The sequence below is a fragment of the Moschus berezovskii genome, chromosome 22, assembly GCF_049115385.1.
Source record: "Moschus berezovskii isolate FMDL1 chromosome 22, NW_MosBer_1.0, whole genome shotgun sequence".
NCBI classification, from domain to species: Eukaryota; Metazoa; Chordata; class Mammalia; order Artiodactyla; family Moschidae; genus Moschus; species Moschus berezovskii.
In genome coordinates, this window is record NC_142481.1 from 58,727,841 (window position 1) to 58,748,541 (window position 20,701).

The 20,701-nt window shown below is 44.2% G+C and overlaps 1 protein-coding gene across 6 annotated transcripts in view; it reads right to left on the minus strand.

Annotated features, from left to right (window-relative positions):
• Positions 1–20,701, minus strand: part of WWOX (WW domain containing oxidoreductase) — a 958,567-nt gene that overhangs the window by 896,614 nt on the left and 41,252 nt on the right. For all 6 annotated transcript variants that reach the window (XM_088830823.1, XM_055413076.2, XM_088830822.1 and 3 more), the window contains exon 5: positions 8,273–8,379. In XM_088830823.1, the coding sequence (XP_088686949.1) occupies positions 8,273–8,379 (107 nt within the window). The remainder of the gene's footprint in view (positions 1–8,272; positions 8,380–20,701) is intronic.

Genomic DNA, 20,701 nt, shown 5'->3' on the forward strand with positions numbered 1-20,701 from the left:
TTCCCCTGAGGCCAGGACCCCATGCTTGTTACCCACCACTATGCAACACGTTTCCCAAGGTATAGAGTTTTAAGGCAGTAAGCATTTGCTGTCTCACCGAGACTCGCTAGGTCAGGAATTGGGATGGTTCTGACTCAAGATTTCTGGTGCGGTTGCCATCGACCTATCAGCCACAGTCGTCTGCAGGCTTGACAGGGGCAGAGGAGTCCAAGAGGGCTCCCTCGGGAGGCCTGTCACACGGGGCTCAGTTCCTTATCCCAGGGGCTCTCCATGGGGACGCCCAAGCACCCTCACAGCACAGCAGCTAGCTTCCCCCACACTGAGCGATCCACGATGCCAGGCAGGAAGAAGCCACCAGCTTTTTACGATCCTTCCTGTGAGTCACGCACCATCATTTCTGCCACATTGTCTCCCTGAACAGTGAATCACTATGTCCAGCCCGCACTGGAGGGGAGGAGAATTAGGATCCATGTCTGAAAGGAAGGGGCATCCAAGAATGTGTAGGGACTTCCCTGGTGGCCCAGTGGTTAAGAATCCACCTGCAAATGCAAGGGACACAGGTTCAATCCCTGGTCCGGGAAGATCCGACATGCCGAAGAGTAACTAAGCCTGTGAGCCGCAGCTACTGAGCCCATGCGCCCTAGAGCTGGTGTTCCACAGCAAGAGAACCCACCCCAATGAGAAGGCCATGCTCGATGTAACTAGAGACAGCCTGCACGCAGCAACAGATACCCCGCACGGCCAAAAATAAAGTGAAAATACATATTAAAATAATACTTTAAAAGAAAAAAAAAAAGGAATGTGTGGACAGATTTTAAAACTACCACGGCCACTTAGTTCTAAAGTCTTCAAACTCCAGGCATATCTGCGTCCCCAGCTGCTAAGGGGCAGGGGCTTAGTTTCAGGTAAGCTCCCCAGGAACAGAGCGCTGGTTCTGCCAGCTACACACCTCGAGCACTAACCTGGCCTCTGCCAGCAACAGCCAGCGCCACACCAAGGCATCGGTACCAGCGACACGGCCAGTCACTTCCCCATGCCCCTCCTGCCCCCGGAGAAGGATGGAGCCCTCTCCTCACCTCAGCTCATCTCAGTGTGACCTGACACTCTGACGGGAAGAAGCAGGGAGGCCTGGCTACTTCCGAGGGCTCTAATCAATATATTTTTTTTAAAGGTATAAGAGGAAACACATCTTCCAACAAGATTTCTGAGAGTGTGCCTTCTTTAGGGATCTGTATTGAACAAGCCGGCCTCTCCAGAAACTGTCTTTTTTTTTCTCAGTCTTTACCATATGCTGAGTTCTGTGCAAGAATGCGCGTAATGAACCGTTACCAGGACCACTCCCTCCCCACAGGTAAATGAGCCAAGAGCACAACCAATGTGCCCAGGGAGGCACGGCGAACTCATGTCCAAACCAGGGCTGACTCCAGAGCTGGGGCTCCCTCTACTCCTCTGGGCTGCCTCCCTGTAAATTATAACTCAGTCGTTTTTAAATGTACACTTAAAATAAACCTTAACCTTTTGTGGCGTGAGCCAACCCACCCTGAGACGCTGCCTCATGTACAGCTGTATCTCTGTTTGGCCTTGCATGGAAGGTTTTACTGGCTCAACGGCTGTGTCTCTTCTCTGTTTCATGTAACAACGGCTATGTCTGAGACTCTCTGTAGACGCCCCATAATAAATAAACACGAAACTCAGTCTCACACGTACTTTTTTCCTCTTAAACGATGGAGCCTAAACGCCTAGTGGCCAGAAGCAAGATCGGTCGACCACTGGCTGAACATCATCTGAAGGTGAAATCCATCTCTCCCCACGATGTGGATACTGTTTAACAAGAACTCAGGGGCCTCATACTGATGAAAGAGTGCATCCGCACCGAGCCTCACGCGGCTGGGAGTGGTGGATCGGAGCTCTCCGTCTACGCTCGACTTTGTGCTCCTTAAAACTCAGCAGTAAATCATAGCCCTTGTTATGCAAAGGTTACAACGGATGTAAAGTTTGCAATATTCAGTTCAATACTGAGTGAAAAAACCAACACACACAAAGACAAGGAGACAGTGATCAAAGACAATGAATAACAGGCAAGATTAATAAGTCAATGCAAAAATTTCAGAATGAGAAATGAAAAGGAAAAACTTAAGAGGAGAAGAAGAACCAATCACAAGTTTTAGGCATTCTGGAGACAGAGGTAACTCAGAATATTTTAGCAACCGATTATGTTTATGAGAGGGATGAATAATTTATTATCTGATAAAGAATCTTTCCTGAGTCTGTGACAGGGAAGGGCAAAGAGGCAGCTGAAGTTCAACAGTAAATACACTGTTGAAATGCAAGTCTGGGAAGAGCTTCCTTGGGGAGGGGAGGCTCAGCAACTGGGTTTCGAAACGCCAGCAGTAAGGCTCTCTTTGCTGGAGAACCACAGGGACCCTTACATCATGGACAGAGAAACCAAGCCCATGAAATAGGCCCGTCTTCCACCACAACACGCACCAGTCATTCTGGACTGAGTAACGAGATGGGCTTTGGGGTCGGAAGACACGGCTTCACACCTTGGGTCCACCATGTAGCTCCCAGCTGTGTGAGCTTGAGAAAGTCCTCCCCCTTCTTCCAGCCTCATCTGCAAGATGGGTTTCACACATACACAAATATTTCACTGCCAAGTGCCAATAAGCAGAGTGCCGAGTACAGAGACAGCTATGAATGCCCAATCCCACCTGCAGGTGATGATAAGGAGATGACATTTTGTAAACAAAAATGTCCCAAGGTAGAACCTTTCTGCCTGTGTGTATGTGTGTGCGTGTCTGCTAAAGTCAGACACGACTGAGTGACTAAGCACACATTGATTAAAGCGAGTGGTTTATACAGTTCTTGCTGGTGTACAGACTTGTTTACACCATACTTAAATTTATTGAAAATCCAATACTATACATAAAAACAATTTTTAAAGCAAAGAAATGAGGAACAAATCTAGCAGCTGATGTCGGATGAACTTTTCCCAACAGTCCATAACTATTAAAAAGATTAAGAGTTTTTATATTTCTGTTTAGCTAGAGATCACTCACAACAACAGGGAAGAGCCTTACACTCTGTGATGCATTGAGTAATGATCAGTTTTTCCAAGCCAAGTTGCCTGACTAGACAGACATCAGGCTTGTAGATTACCCATCCCACATTCCTCCCCTCAACATACACACATCACATGAAAGAAAGCATCACCCCCAAGGCCTTCTGTCTATAAAGGCAAATTATCGGATTTAAGCTTCTTCTAACAGAATAGGAAAAACAAGAGACCTCTTCAAGAAAATTAGAGATTCCAAGGGAACTTTTCATGCAAAGATGGGCTCGATAAAGGACAGAAATGGTATGGACCTAACAGAAGCAGAAGATATTAAGAAGAGGTGGCAGGAATACACAGAAGAACTGTACAAAAAAGATCTTCACGACCAAGATAGTCACGATAATGTGATCACTGACCTAGAGCCAGACATCTTGGAATGTGAAGTCAAGTGGGCCTTAGAAAGCATCACTACGAAAAAAGCTAGTGGTGGTGATGGAATTCCAGTTGAGCTATTTCAAGTCTTGAAAGATGATGTTGTGAAAGTGCTGCACTCAATATGCCAGCAGATTTGGAAAACTCAGCAGTGGCCACAGGACTGGAAGAGGTCAGTCTTCATTCCAATCCCAAAGAAAGGCAATGCCAAAGAATGCTCAAACTACCGCACAATTGCACTCATCTCACACGCTAGTAAAGTCATGCTCAAAATTCTCCAAGCCAGGCTTCAGCAGTATGTAAACCGTGAACTCCCAGATGTTCAAGCAGGTTTTAGAAAAGGCAGAGGCACCAGAGATCAAATTGCCAACATCCGCTGGATCATGGAGAAAGCAAGAGAGTTTCAGAAAAACATCTATTTCTGCTTCATTGACTATGCCAAAGCCTTTGACTGTGTGGATCACAATAAACTGTGGAACATTCTGAAAGAGATGGGAATCCCAGACCACCTGACCTGCCTCTTGAGAAACCTGTATGCAGGTCAGGAAGCAACAGTTAGAACCGGTCATGGAACAACAGACTGGTTCCAAATAGGAAAAGGAGTGCGTCAAGGTTGTATATTGTCACCTTGCTTATTTAACTTATATGCAGAGTACATCATGAGGAACGCTGGGCTGGAAGAAGCACAAGCTGGAATCAAGATTGCTGGGAGAAATATCAATAACCTCAGATATGCAGATGACACTACCCTTATGGCAGAAAGTGAAGAGGAACTCAAAAGCCTCTTGATGAAAGTGAAAGAGGAGAGTGAAAAGGTTGGCTTGAAGCTCAACATTCAGAAAACAAAGATCATGGCATCTGGTCCCATCACTTCATGGGAAATAGATGGGAAAACAGTGGAAACAGTGTCAGACTTTGTTTTTTTGGGCTCCAAAATCACTGCAGATGCTGATTGCAGCCATGAAATTAAAAGACGCTTGCTCCTTGGAAGGAAAGTTATGACCAACCTTGATAGTATATTAAAAAGCAGAGACATTACTTTGCCGACCAAGGTCCGTCTAGTCAAGGCAATGGTTTTTCCCGTGGTCATGTATGGATGTGAGAGTTGGACTGTGAAGAAAGCTGATCGCCGAAGAATCGATGCTTTTGAACTGTGGTGTTGGAGAAGACTCTTGAGAATCCCTTATACTGCAAGGAGATCCAACCAGTCCATTCTAAAGGAGATCAATCCTGGATGTTCATTGGAGGGACTGATGCTAAAGCTGAAACTCCAATACTTTGGCCACCTCATGAGACGAGTTGACTCACTGGAAAAGACTCTGATGCTGGGAAAGGTTGGGGGCGGGAGGAGAAGGGGACGACGGAGAATGAGATGGCTGGATGGCATCACCGACTCTGTGGACATGAGTTTGAGTGAACTCCGGGAGTTGGTGATGCACAGGGAGGCCTGGCGTGCTGTGATTCATGGGGTCGCGGAGAGTCAGACACGACTGAGCGACTGAACTGAACTGAACTGATCACAGGAGAGTGGGGGAAAGGCCCACAAACACTAAAGTACACAGGATCATGAAGTCACTGAGTGGATCAGAAAGAGTCTAGAAGGAGCTAGATTTCTCCAGCAGTTCTTAAAAGTTCGAGCGATGTTTTACGTGGCATCCTGCCCCCTCACTCCTTACTGCCGCGCCATGAAAGCAGGCTGTCAGCATCCATTAAAAGCACAGGAAACTGGCTAACAGGCAGGCTGGCACCAAGTACTCCACACCTGACAATGATAGTGAAATCACTATTCTCTGATGCTTATCAGTGAGGCTGCAGTATCCGACTTCACTCCAACTCAATAAACAGGCCAGGTATGAACTCTGTTGAAACCAGAATAATTACGACACCTCAGCCCCCAGCATCAAACCGCACGGCGACACCCAGCTGAGCGCGCGCACTCTCCCCAACACGTGCACATTCCACTACCTCCGACTGACAGATCTTTTCTCTGAGCCCTCATCTCCCTGCCTTCTCAATAACAGTTCTGATATAAACCACTGTGTGCTGTTCTGATGACTGATCCCTTAACAATCTTCCCTAAATATATGCAAAGTGTGTTTCTCTGTAAATACAAAAGAAAAAGCAGTCACATCAATAATTAAGATGGCTTTTCAAATGACAGTTGAGTGCTAATATGAGTTCCACTGGAAAATACTCATCAACAAACTAAATACACATCTATTAAAACGTAGGAGTCGAGACATATGAAGACAGAAAAAATTCACTGCACCTCCACTGGAGTCATGCTGATAAACACACTCCCTACAGCTCCTCTTTCGGCCACTTGGAGAGGTTAAGAAAAGTAAACATTCCTTTGTACGTTCATGTATGAATAAGAAATTATTTTATTATTATTACTAGCAGCAGCAGCTAACTAACATTTAACTGAATACTTAAGCCCAGCAATCCCACTTCAGGGCATATATCCAGAGAAAACAATAACTCGAAAAGCTACATGCACCCCAGTGTTCAATGCAGTACTATTTACAAAAGCCAAGACATGAAAGAAACCTAAATGTCCATCAACAGAGGACTGGATAAAGAAGATGTGGTACTTAAATGCAAAGGAATATGGAGAGAGCAGCATGGAAACACTACCACATGTAAAAGACAGCCAGTGGGAATTTGCTGTGTGACTCAGGGAGCTCAAACCAGGGCTCTGTGACAACCTAGCAGGGGTGGGATGGGGTGGGAGGTGGGTGGGACAGGACATATGTATATCCATAGCTGATTCATGCTGATGTACGGCAGAAACCAACACAATATTGTAAAGCAATTATTCTTCAATTAAAAATAAATCTAAAAAAAAAAGAATGGCCCACTGCGGCAGAGTTGAGAGCCAACTCTGGATGAAAATGCGAGAGACTGAACTTTACGAGAGCATCACTTGGAAGATCAAACAAATAAATGACAGCATCAACACATGGTGGAGGGTCACACGACAGTTAAGAGCAGCAAGGTAGCTCTATGCGCTAAGAATAAAAGACTTCCTCTAGTACTAAGTGGAAAAAAAATCAAACTACGTAACAGCATGTCGGTGTGTTGGCTAGTGTACACCACCTTTTCTGGAAGAACATACAGGAAATAGTTAATGATATTTACCCCCAAGAGAAGAACACAAGGGACTTTCACTTTTCATCGTATACACTTTATGAAGATTCAAACCATATGCACATATGACCATTCATTCTCTATACATCTCTAAAGATTACTCTATGCCACCTAGTAGAGGTTAATACATTTTTCTAACTCTGGAGTTACAAAGATGCTAAGATAACTGGGGGAAAAAATGGGCCCTGTTTTTTAATTTAGCTCAAAATAATAAATCCAGTGAGATCAGGACAAGGGTTCATTTAAAATATACTAAGTTTGAAATCCTGCTTGAAAAAGCAGAAATAAATCTCCCTTTTCTTGACTTTCGTAACTTCTCAGTCCAGAAGGGCGGACGTTCTCTTAAACAGACTATGGTCTATTTCTTCGGATGGCAAGAAATCTTCCACGGTGTTCAGGGCATGAAGACAATCTTGGCAAGGACTATCCAGCCCCCTCCACACCCGACTCCACCCACCTGTCTCCCCCGTCCCAGAGCCACCACACAGACCACCCCCTCAGCCCAGTCTGACCCTTCTCTCCCCTTTCCCCTGATCCTTCCTGAGATCTCAGCTCAGCCACCTCTTTCTCGGGGACTCCAAATGTCCCCTACCTCTCTGGCATCGTTCACCATTTTGGAATACCACTTTGCCTCTTTTCAAGTTTACACTGATGTTTATCTTTCTTTGGCTTGATCTGTCTTCCACCCTCAGCTGAAAGCTCTATGAGCTCTGTATGTCACTTCAAAGCCCGGTGATCATGTTAAAAAAGAAAAAAAAAAATCACTCAACAGTTGTGTCAGTCTGGCTCAAAGCCTCTCACGTCACAGTGAGTCTGAGCCCCTCTGCAACCTCCTCCCGCTCCACTGGGCTCCAGGCACACGAGCGTCCCCACGGAGCCTATAATCCCCCAGACACATTTCCACCCCCTTTGCACGTGCATGCAAAGTATTTCCGCTGACATGCGCACGGCTTACTTCACTGTTTCTTCAGGGCCTGGATCCAATGTCAGCTGTAGAGGGGTCTCTGCTGACCACCCAAGCTGAAACAGTCCACGCCGTCCACTCCTGACCCCTCTCTCTGCTTCACTGGCCTCCACTGCATTTATAACAACCTGACACCATGTTAAACTTTAATTATCCCTTTATGGTCTGTTTCTCCTACCCAGAAGCTCATGAGGGCAGGTATTTTGTTTTATTTGATGCTATATCCTTAACCCCAAGAGCACTGACTGCCCTCAATACAGGTTTGTGCACACAGACATATTAACACCCACATCTGCACAGAGAAAAGCAAAGAGGAAAAACTGAGATGGGGTTAAAGTCTGCTCCTTTGTCATTCTAAAAACCACATATAACCTCTCAGTCACTCTCAAGGGCGTCAACCACATTCTGTTTTTCTTAATAAACGAGCTAAGTGAGTAAACATTCTTGAACCTCTGACTAATAAAGCAGATGACATTGACAGAGAACTATAAACAAACTATGAACGGCTTGCCTGTCCTTCCATTCATAAATAAACAAAGAGAGTATGACTAAAAACAGAGAAAACATTATTCCAAGAGCAATAAACTTTATGAACTGTACCAAAACCTTCAAGTGTTTATCCCAGCATGTGTATTTGACAATTAAAAAGAAAAACGTAAGCGCCCGCTTACCCATTCTCCTAAAATGCGGGACACGGCTTCACTGGCTCGCGTCATGTTCCTGCAGGCCAGGATCACGTGTGCACCATGGAGGGCGAAAGATTTGGCAGTTTCAAATCCTGTGGTTTAAAGGAAAGTCCACGTTAGAAAACACAAATGCAAAAGCACCAACTCATGATGCTGAATTGCCTCTGCTGAGCACCTTATGCATTACTCTAGTGGATCTCAATCAGACGGGATTTGCCCCCAGAAGAAATCTGCAAATATTCTGAGACATTTTCAGCAGTCGGCAAATGTATACTGACTTTCCTGTGGGGCAGGAAGCGGGGTGTGCTATTGGTGTCTAGCCTGTAAAGGCCAGGCATGCTACAGAATATCCTATATGGCCCAGGACAGCCCAACAGCAAAGAATCATCTGGCTCAAATGTCTACAGTGTTGAGGTTGAGAAAACCTGCCCAGGAACACAGCGATTTCAAAGGTGAAGGCCAAGCCTTAGCAGAGCTTGTGGCACAGCCAGCCTTTGAATCGCTGCTTGATAACCACCAGATCCTGCGTTTAATACAAAGAGTAGGGATATACAAAGACTGAGACATGGTCACTGCCCTCCAAGAGTCCACAGTCTAACCAGAGAAAACAAACCTGGAAAGTAAAACAAGCATCTGCCAATAAGTTCCTGACAGTGCGCTCTGAACTAGTTTAAATGTTTCCAGCACTTCTACTTCCAGTAATGGCCACTCAGTTTCCTAGACCCACACTCTCGCTGAGAACAATTAGAAAGCTGGACAAAAAAACACACACTCTCACTCACACACACACACACACACACACATCCTCTTTGAGAGCATCAGAGGAACGGTATGACTGAGAATCTGGGGGGCTAATATCTAGAGAAGTTGAAAGGCCAAGAGAGGTGAGCCAGCATTTGGTTCTTCTATACCCAGTGAAAATACCCTTCAAAAATAAACGGAAACAAGATTTTTAAACAAAAGCTGAGAGAATATATCCTCAGCACTTCTACAATAGAGGAAATATACTAAAGGATGCCCTTCAGAGAGGAGGGAAGGACCCTAGATAGAAATCTGGATTGCAGAAAATGACAGAGTAATATAAAGGGTAAATAGATGAAAAACTCTAAATAATAATAGTAATAGTTTGTAAATTTACCATACCTAGTATTACTATATTGACAATAATGACACATAACCCAGGAGGCAACTACTTGAGATTCAAGTATTCTAAGACCCCTGCACTGCCCAGAAAGTGCTAATTTATGTGAGAACCTCAGTAAGTCAAAAATACAGGATGTTATCGCTACAATTACCACTGAAATAATAGTAAAATTACAAACTGAACCAGTTAAGGGAAGGGCAAGTAAAATAATTTTTAAAAACAAAAAAAAACAAGAAAGAGGAGAAAAATGGAATGTAAAAAAGTTACATAGAAAGCCAATAATAAAGTAATATATTTAACCCCAAATATATCTGTAATCCCAGTAAAGTGAGCTAAAAACTGCAATCATAACAAAAGACTGTCAGACTGAATAAAACATATATATATACACACACAATACGCTCCTTACAAAAGTGCATATGTTTTGTTTTATATCCTTAAATATAAGGATAAAATATTAAAAGAATGGAAAAAGACATACCATGTAAAGATGAACCAAAAGAAGTATAAGAGAAAAACCTGAATATTTCAGAATTTTAAGTTCTAATCCATGAGGAATATGGGACAATTCTAAATTTATATACATACACACATATGTCAAAGTTGACAGAATTAAGAGGAGAAACACACAAATTCATAACCAGAGTGAAAGATTTTAACATAACAGTAACATAAAAATCAGTTGATAAACAGGAACTAATAGAAAATTTCTGACTTTAACTGATAAACCGGAAAATATTAAATCACTGATAAACAGTGAAAATATTAAAGACTGAACACAACAGCAAAACGTACACTCAAGTACTTAAAGAATATTTACCAGAACTGAATATGTGCAGGGCAACAGTCTCAAATTTCAAACAAACATTAAAACTGTAAAATATGCCCTTTGACAATAGTAGAATAAAATTAGAAATCAAAAAAAGATCCTAGAAAATTCCCATCTGGAAACTAAGCAACACATTTCTAAACAAAAAATTATGACTCAAAAATTTACTATGAAAACCAGAAAATATTTTAAACTAAATGATTATAAAACTCCTACATATTAAAACTTACAGAACATAGCTAAAGCCATGGAAAAAGGACAATCTATAACCATAAATACATATTGGAAGAAAATATGAGTTCAGCATCTATTAAGTTAGAGGAAATTTTAAAGCAGCTGATTACATAAAGAAAGTAGAAGGAAGGTAATAAAAATAAAACACATAAAATACAGAGGAACAAAGAATCCGAAAGTCATTTCCTTGGGGAAAAAACAAATAAAACTGACAAAGAGCCAGAAAGAGAGACAAACAGAGAAATCACACATGAGCGCAGACACCTGAGTGAACAAGGGAGCGCACAAACGGCAGCAAAAACGGCAGCATTCGGATTCTGCAAACCCTAAAATGATCTTCAAAATCACTGCAGATGCTGACTGCAGCCATGAAGTTGGGAGACGCTTACTCCTTGGAAGGAAAGTTATAACCAACCTTGATAGTATATTAAAAAGCAGAGACATTACTTTGCCAACCAAGGTCCGTCTAGTCAAGGCTATGGTTTTTCCCGTGGTCATGTATGGATGTGAGAGTTGGACTGTGAAGAAAGCTGATCGCCGAAGAATTGATGCTTTTGAACTGTGGTGTTGGAGAAGACTCTTGGGAGTCCGTTGGACTGCAAGGAGATCCAACCAGTCCATTCTAAAGGAGATCAGTCCTGGGTGTTCATTGGAAGGACTGATGCTAAAGCTGAAACTCCAATACTTTGGCCACCTCATGCGACAAGTTGACTCACTGGAAAAGACTCTGATGCTAGGAAAGGTTGGGGGCGGGAGGAGAAGGGGACGACAGAGAATGAGATGGCTGGATGGCATCACCGACTCGATGGACATGAATTTGAGTGAACTCCGGGAGTTGGTGATGGACAGGGAGGCCTGGTGTGCTGTGATTCATGGGGTCGTGGAGAGTCGGACGCGACTGAGCGACTGAACTGAACTGAAAATGATCTTAACAAGGCACAATTAATGACCGTACACCAACAGGTTTAAGATGGAGCTGAAAACGACAAACTCCCAGAAAGACACCACTTTAAAACTGCTACAAGAAGAGAACAACTGAAAAAATCTGAACTTTTTAAAGAAAACTCTTTTGAAAACTCTGGATCCATTTGCCTTGAACAATAAAGTCTACCAAGCATTTACGAAATTAAAAATGCTAATCTTACATAAGCTCTTCCACATAATAGAGGAAAACGCAACTATTTCATGAGGCTCGAACTCATTGGTCATTCAGTTCAGTTCAGTCACTCAGTCGTGACCGACTCTTTGCGACCCCATGAATCACAGCACGCCAGGCCTCCCTGTCCATCACCAACTCCCGGAGTTCACTCAAACTCATGTCCATCGAGTCGGTGATGCCATCCAGCCATCTCATTCTCTGTCGTCCCCTTCTCCTCCCGCCCCCAATCCCTCCCAGCATCAGAGTCTTTTCCAGTGAGTCAACTCGTTGCATGAAGTGGCCAAAGTATTGGAGTTTCAGCTTTAGCATCAGTCCTTCCTATGAACACCCAGGACTGATCTCCTTTAGAATGGACTGGTTGGATCTCCTTGCAGTACAAGGGACTCTCAAGAGTCTTCTCCAACACCACAGTTCAAAAGCATAAATTCCTCGGTGATCAGCTTTCTTCACAGTTCAACTCTCATATTCATACATGACCACGGGAAAAACCATAGCCTTAACTAGACAGACCTTGGATGGCAAAGAAATGTCTCTGCATTTTAATATGCTATCTAGGTTGGTCATAACTTTCCTTCCAAGGAGTAAGCGTCTTTTAATTTCATGGCTGCAATCAGTATCCGCAGTGATTTTGGAGCCCAAAAAAATTAAGTCTGACACGCACAATTGCACTCATCTCACACGCTAGTAAAGTCATGCTCAAAATTCTCCAAGCCAGGCTTCAGCAATATGTGAACCATGAACTTCCAGATGTTCAAGCAGGTTTTAGAAAAGGCAGAGGCACCAGAGATCAAATTGCCAACATCCGCTGGATCATGGAGAAAGCAAGAGAGTTCCAGAAAAACATCTATTTCTGCTTCATCGACTATGCCAAAGCCTTTGACTGTGTGGATCACAATCAACTGTGGAACATTCTGAAAGAGATGGGAATACCAGACCACCTGACCTGCCTCTTGAGAAACCTGTGTGCAGGTCAGGAAGCCACAGTTAGAACTGGACATGGAACAACAGACTGGTTCCAAATAGGAAAAGGAGTACGTCAAGGCTGTATATTGTCACCCTGCTTATTTAACTTCTATGCAGAGTACATCATGAGGAATGCTGGGCTGGAAGAAGCACAAGCTGGAATCAAGATTGCCGGGAGAAATATCAATACCCTCAGATATGCAGATGACACCACCCTTATGGCAGAAAGTGAAGAGGAACTCAAAAGCCTCTTGATGAAAGTGAAAGAGGAGAGTGAAAAGGTTGGCTTGAAGCTCAACATTCAGAAAACAAAGATCATGGCTTTGTTTCCCATCACTTCATGGGAAATAGATGGGGAAACAGTGGAAACATTGGTCAAATGTAAATTAAAGATACAATGAGATGGTAACACATACCTACTGCTACAATGGCTAAAATTTTTAGAAATTAAAAAATAAATAACGACCACACCAAGTGCTGGCAAGAACATGGAGCACCTAGAACTCTTATACACGACTGACAGGAAAAGAGAAGGGAGGGGAGGGGAGGAGTCTAATTTCAGAGCATGACTATCACCCCACTGTTCTAAAGTGTAAAACACCACACCTTGTAAACTGTGTGGAAAATCACAGAGTATGCCGTGACAAACAAACTGGAGAAGGCAGCAATGTGATTAAGCCAAAGCCAGGTCAGATGATCACAGATTAGTGTTTCCAAGATAATGTTCGTATGTATGAACAATCAGAGTATCGTTATCCTACTGAGACTGCCACGTGAAAGAGGCAAACACAGGTCGAGTCTTCATGGAGGCCAGCCTATTTATATAAACTCGCTCTCAAGGGAACCCAGCACAGCACAGTGGAAGACTCAGATTAGGAGTCTGACACGTCTGTGTTGACCCAGCTCTAGCTATTTATAAGCTATCAGACACAGGCTGTGCCTTTAACCCATCGGAAACACAGTCATCTTTTCTTAATAAAATGGGGAGTGAACAGTAAATGCACACTAGGAGTCTAATGTTAACCACAGTTGGTGGGAAAACAAACGTTAATGGCTGATCCTTTCCAAAATCCACTTCAGCAGAAAATCCAGAGCTTTCTCTCTAATTTGTATGAACTAGCAAATACAGCACAGCCTTCATGACTTAAAAAACTCTCTCCAGGCTCTGCTCCCAACAGCAACCCATGAGTTAACTAGTTTCAACACCAACTAGCATTTAGAGAAATTAGAGAGGGACTTCCCCGGTGATCCACTGGCTAACACTCCATGCTCCCAAGGCAGGGGGCCTGGGCTCAATCTTGGTCAGGGAACTAGATCCCATGTGCCACTACCAAGACCCAGCACAGTCAAGTAAATAAGTAAATATTTAAAAGAAAGAAAGAAATGAGCCACAAGATCTACCACTCCATCTGTCTAAGTACTGATTTAAGAACACACCGGACCTCCGTTTATGCCAAGCTCCATATCCCAAGATACAGTCATTGACCATTATCTAAGGACAACCTCCTATACTTGAATCTGTCAAAATACACACAAAAAAAATCAAATCTGAGATATTGTGCATCTCAATCTGCTTGCCTCTTCTTTGGTGCATGTACTAAAAGGTGCTCAAACCTGGATCTTTGAGGCAAGAAACGATAACCGGAAATTCATTCATTCGGATCCATGATACCAATTTTACCCCTTGTCACCAGTGAGCAAAAGGTACCCAGATCACAAGGGAAAGCAAAAGAAGTAAAACACCATGTTTTGTAGCCCAGCCATTTCAGAGCTGCATGGGCCCAAGCATAGGACAAAGTCTACCTGACCGACGTGCCTCACCCCTCAGGTTAAAGACATGCTGACGGCCACAGGGAGGCAGTGTCAAGTGGCCAAGAAACACTTCATTTGCAATCGCAGGACATTTCCCACCCCAATTTTGTTGGAAAGGATGGACTCTGTGTCCCTATCTCCAGGTCAGAGCAATCCAAAGAAATATTTCACATCACTTTTTCACCCAAGAGTATAAAAAAAGTTGGCTTCCCTGGTGGCTCAGCAGTAAAGAATCTGCCTGCCAATGCAGGAGATACAAGTTTGATCCCTGGGTCAGGAAGATCCCCTGGAGAAGGAAATGGCAACCTACTCCATTTCTTACTTGGGATATCCCATGGACAGAGGAGACTGGTGGGTTACAGCCCATGGGGTCAAAAAGAGTCAGATACGACTTAGCAATTAAACAACATAAAAAAAATTACATGGGGAGTGGGGGAAGATAGTGGAGGCAACGCCTCATCACTCATTAGCAAAATTAATTAATTGATGTATTTATTAATTTGGCTATGCCGTGGCTTAGATGTAGCACAGGAACTCTGTGGCTAAGACTGCATGCTCCCAATGAACAGGGCCTGGGTTCAATCCCTGGTCAGGGAACTAGATCTCAAGAGTTCACGTGCCACAGCAAACTTTTTTTTTTTTTAATGGATTGAGGAAGCATCAACATAACATAGGGCCAAGCAGGTCCTAGGGCTTTATTTATCTAGTTTACCAGGATAACTGCAAATTCCTTAGAATCAGTGCCTTTTCCATCTCTGTGTCTCACAGGACTAAGGCCCAGTAGGGTTCAATAAATACCTGCCAAAGAGACGAATGTTCTTACAGGTTAGCAAACAGGCTACAATTCTGGACTGTTTGAAAACAACCCAAGTTGTGAAAACACAGATGGCCCTCAAACTTCCTTTTAGAACACAAATAAATACTGAAATCCTGCAAAAATACCAATTATGACAGCTTTGAATGACACTATCTAGAAATCGGGGGGTGGGGGGGGGAGAAGCATGCCCTTATTCTATCAAAATTTATTTTCCCAAACATGCCATCTCAACGTGACAAACAATGGCAGACGACTTCTTATTACCAAAAACAGCACATCTGATGCTGAGGCAGCAACAGGCTGTGGACACCAGTCTGCACTCTCTCTCCTTCAGATGACTTCTAACTGTAGCTACGGTTGGACTATCTGTCCCTGCGTCGTGTGAAATTACACTCTTCCATCGATCTTCCTTTATCTAAGCCGTGCGTTACACATCGCAAGTCTACCTTTAAAAGCGGCAGTGGACAATTCCATCTTCTTATCCTGTGCAACTGCCTTGGAAGCAAAAACAAAGCAGGGATATTTCAAAAGACAATGGTTTAACAGGAAGGACAATAACACTTTTATAGCAAACCATATCTCTTGTGTGTGGAGTTTTATAAAATAAAATTTTAAAAAGTTTAATAATGCTACCTACTGCTCAAGTCCAGGAAAAGCCCATGAGAATAGCATCCGTCACTCCAGTAATACCAAAGCTGATGACCAGTTTAATTAGCTAAACGTAGTAGTGCTAAGCCAACTCTGCACAGTGCCAAAGTTTGTGCAAAATAATGAAGGCAATGGTTTACTAAATTTAATAACCTGATTCATCTTATAAAAAATTAACTTTATGACAATGTTTAAATTGAACCAGCTTAACTGCATGGAGGTAGCAAGATTGTGTCCAGAGGAATATTTAAAGCTAATAATACCAAGAAACTAACGGAAGACATTTTAAAACAACGGGCAGCACTGGTTTTCTAGCACTTGTTTTATCTGATCCAATCGGGAAAATCAAGTCGCCGTAGGGGTTTCATATCCCCCTGACCTAGGTTTCAAGCTTTGCATACAAACATTAAAGGGAAAACCTACTTCAAAGATATGAAATGCCTGCTTATCTTACACGAGGTTTACTTGTCTAGAATCGAGGTTAGAAACTGGTGACATGGAGTAGTAAATCAAGCCCATGGACCTGTTTCCTCTGGCCCACATTTTGCCTCCATTCATCCCTGTTTCTCTGTCCTGCCCTCTCTTCCATCCTTCTATGTTCTCTTCCTTCCTAATATGAATCACTTGCCAGCATTAAAAAATCAGAAGACTATATCAATACATCCAACGGCAGATGTCCAGGTTCTCTGTAAATGCTTTCAATCAAACCACACTGGGCCCCTGATTCCACTGGTGCTGAGCAGGCCCCAGGAGCCATGGCAGCCTAGACACGGGGTTCAGGCTCCCCTGTTGCCCATGGTCACCCCGGAAGGCTAGCACACTCGCCAGACCACGGCAGACATCAGATGCTCAGACGCACATCATACGGAGAAGAGCCCGGCTGGAGACGGGGTGCAAGCCTGACCACGAAACTGCCTCAGTCAGAATCTTCACGCGTGATCTGCCGAATCTCAAAGAAGGCTTCACCCGGAGCTGCTAGAGATGCTGTTTAAGGTCCGCCAAACGCCACTCCATCAAGCGCGAGAAGGATGCTCGCGACACCTTCAGACCAGCAGCAGCGCTTGGCTCTGCACAGGCAGAAGCGATGGCACCAATGCAGGGATTTGGGTCTGTGGTGCCGGTTCCTATACCCAGCTGCCCTGCCTTCCGCTAGAGTCCCTGAGTGCTCACAGGAACGCTGTACCCAAAACTACACTGGGACCAAGGAGCATAAAAAGGAACCAATCAAGCCAAAAAAAAAAAAAAGACTGAGTGCATGGCAAAATGAGATCAAAGACTGGTGAGAATTCAAGAGTAGAGTAGCACTATGAATTATTACCAATGCTGCTGCTATTAGTGTCTAATCCATCGACGACACCGCTGGGGACTCCCTGATGGTCCACTGCCTAAGACTCTGGTTGTCATGCAAAAGATGGGCTGCTTGAGGATACTGAAGCCTTGTAACCAGTCAGAAGGGATGGGGTACCTTCTTATGCTCGACAGCCAAGGGGAAAATTAGAAAACCATCAGGAAGCAAAAAATGTACAAAGCCTGAATCTAAGTCTGAGGCAGGATCCAGGGTTGGCAAACAGTTTACCCAAACAGGGAACACAGGTGCCACAGCCAGGGAGGCTCGCCAGCAGGTTGGGGAGACAGAGATGGAGCCGCAGATTCCCCCAGGAGAGCCCCAGGCTGGGAAGCCAGGCCCACAGACACCAACAGAGCTGCTCAAGTCGGGCCACGGACAAGGCCCTTTTCTTCCTCCAGTGCTACGAAGCTTCCTTCCAGTTTGAGTTTTTTAATTTTCTCCATATTGTGGATTTACTTGGGCAGTGTCCCCATTTACTGTAAATTATGGTTTTAATTATCATTTTTATTAAGATGCCCAAAGGAGCTTGGGGCTTACAACACCAGTAATTTCTAATGGGTTGTTATTATTAATTTATAATTGTGAAGTGCTAGAGACAAATGTTACTCGTAACGGTACACAATTAAAAGGCCACAGAGATGGTGATTCCTCTCCTCCACACCGCCCCCCGCCCACCCATCCTAGAACGTACCAGGACAGTGATGTGGAGGAACCAATCAACAAGTTACAGAACCTTCCAGCACAAGCCATCTCCCTCCCTGGAGAGCAACCGTCACGTACAGAGCAAACGACAAGCCTCATGTCTTTCACCCTGACTTGGATTTTGGGACAATGCTCACGATAAGAAACCCCTAGCTTTAAGGATGTGGGTTTCGCCTACATTCTCCTAAATGCACAAGGACCGTACTTTCCTCACTGATCTGAGGACTGTAAATGAAGCTATGGCGGTGTGACACTGACGACGATGCTGAAATCTAGCGCTCCCAGGCCATTCCCCATCAAGTCTGATATGCAGTCACTGCAGCTCTGAGAGCAATACCACAAATGCAGTGAACAGACAACCCTGAGAGTTTAGAACTAGTGCTTGCTCAACACAAACCACACTCTCCAACTCTGCAGTTCAGTTCAGTCGCTCAGTCGTGACCGACTCTTTGCGACCCCATGAATTACAGCACGCCAGACCTCCCTGTCCATCACCAACTCCCGGAGTTCACTCAACCTCATGTCCATCGAGTCGGTGATGCCATCCAGCCATCTCATTCTCTCTCGTCCCCTTCTCCTCCCGCCCCCAATCCTTCCCAGCATCAGAGTCTTTTCCAGTGAGTCAACTCGTCGCATGAGGTGGCCAAAGTATTTGGAGTTTCAGCTTTAGCATCAGTCCTTCCAATGAACACCCAGGATTGATCTCCTTTAGAATGGACTGGTTGGATCTCCTTGCAGTCCAAGGGACTCTCAAGAGTCTTCTCCAGCACCACAGTTCAAAAGCATCAATTCTTCGATGATCAGCTTTCTTCACAGTCCAACTCTCACATCCATACATGACCACTGATGCCAATTCAAGCGGTGAGAACAGAGAAGCAGGAAATGGCTGGTTCACTTGGAGCATCTTTCTGAAGCATCAACAGGCTGCGTTTATGCACAGGAGTGTTTTGTAACACTGTATTATCAATTCCAGCTGACTGCCCAGGATCCCTTAAGAGGCAAGACTGACCCCAGGCTGCCTACCAGGGCTGCCACTGAGCTGGTTGAGTAAGTTCTCACCTGACCTGCCAGGAACAGTCCAGATCCCAGTGTGTTATGAATCACAGTGAGAAAAGCACCCAGAGATTACAATTAACATGTCCTCAGCAGCCCCACAAAGACACATTCTGTAAGGACAGCTAAACCAAACACCATCTGTGTCAGTGAGGATGCAGGACAAACAAGCATCCTCACAGATCAACAGGGGAGGGGGCTTGGAAAGGAATAAGAATGGCTCAACATCTTTGGGGGTGACTGGACTATATCCAACTGCTCACGGACAAGCCTTTTTGCCCAATTATTTCATAACCAGAAATGCAGCCAATAAATGTCCTTCCCCACATGAGCTAGAACATGAAAGGAATATTTAACCAGCCTTGTTTGTAACAGCCAACAACTTGGAATCCACCTAAATATCCATCAATTAGGCAAAATAAATTACATAGCACCCACCAAAAAGAATAGGGTGAAAGGAGGAAGAGAAACCAGGAAACGTGCCCATGTTCTGTCAGTAAGAAAAAAAACAAAAATCAAGGTACAGATTAGCAGGTATGTATGGGCCCACTGGTTGAAGCCAAAATAGGGAACATTCGTGCTCAGATGTGTGATAACGTTGATTATTTCAGCAAAAGAGCTAGTACTAGTCAGAGGCTAGGAAGACTTATTTTCCTTATGATTAACATCTATGCTACTTCTGTTTTTAACACATGTGTGCAGAGCCTGTTAGGATAAGAAACGCAAAAAACTGAATGGTATCTCGTGGATCATTTCTAAGTCTTCATAAACTTTAATACAGAGAAATCAACACAAGGGAGAAAGGAAAACCCATTTTTACTCCAAATGATGCATTTTCTCGGCCTCCTGATATTCAGAGAAGACCGCAGAGAGGTGTGGAAAGGGCGGCCCTCAGGGGGTGTGATTTCATGCTGGGTGCTGTGCCGGGTGCTTTTGGAGACTCAGCATCTCGTTGAAGGTACACTTCACAGAAGCCCTAAGAAGCATTACTGTCCTCACTGCACAGTCACGAAAACCCACAATCCCAGAGGTTAAGGGACTCATGAGATCAGAGGGCAAAAACCAAGCAGGATGCCCAAGGGACGTGGCCTGAGCTCAAGGCAGGTGAGCTTTCAAACCACCACACTCGCTACATGGGCTCAGGTCACAAACTAAGAGCTCCTTGAGGGCAGGAAAAACCAACTGTCTGCTAACGGCACCTGTTAAATATGAGTCAGAGGGACATCACTGGCGGTCCAGGGGCTAAGGCTCTGTGCTACCAAAGCACGGGGCACAGGTTCAATCCCTGGTCGGGGAACTAGATCCCACGTGCTGCAAGTAAAGATCCTGCCTGCCACAGTGAAGATGGAAGATGCTGCAACTAAGACCTGGTGAGGACAAATAAAAATAAGTACTAAAAAATAAACATGTCTTAGAGAATTTGATATATATTCTTTGCCGCTACTTTGAGGTATGTTAACATTTTCAGCACTCACACAATGTAAGCTAAATGAGCAGCTGTCCTTCTGAAAGCAACAGAGATGGTCAAAATGCCACGGGCCCCCATGTCAACCAGCCTCCTGATGCTCATTTCTTTCCCAGGTCATCTTGTCGAGGCAAAGAGTTTAGGCCTTGTCAGCTACTTTGTTACATAAAAGTACTTACTTTATGGAATCTGTCCCCAAACCGTGAGGCATTATCAAATTACCTTCTCTCATTTATTTAA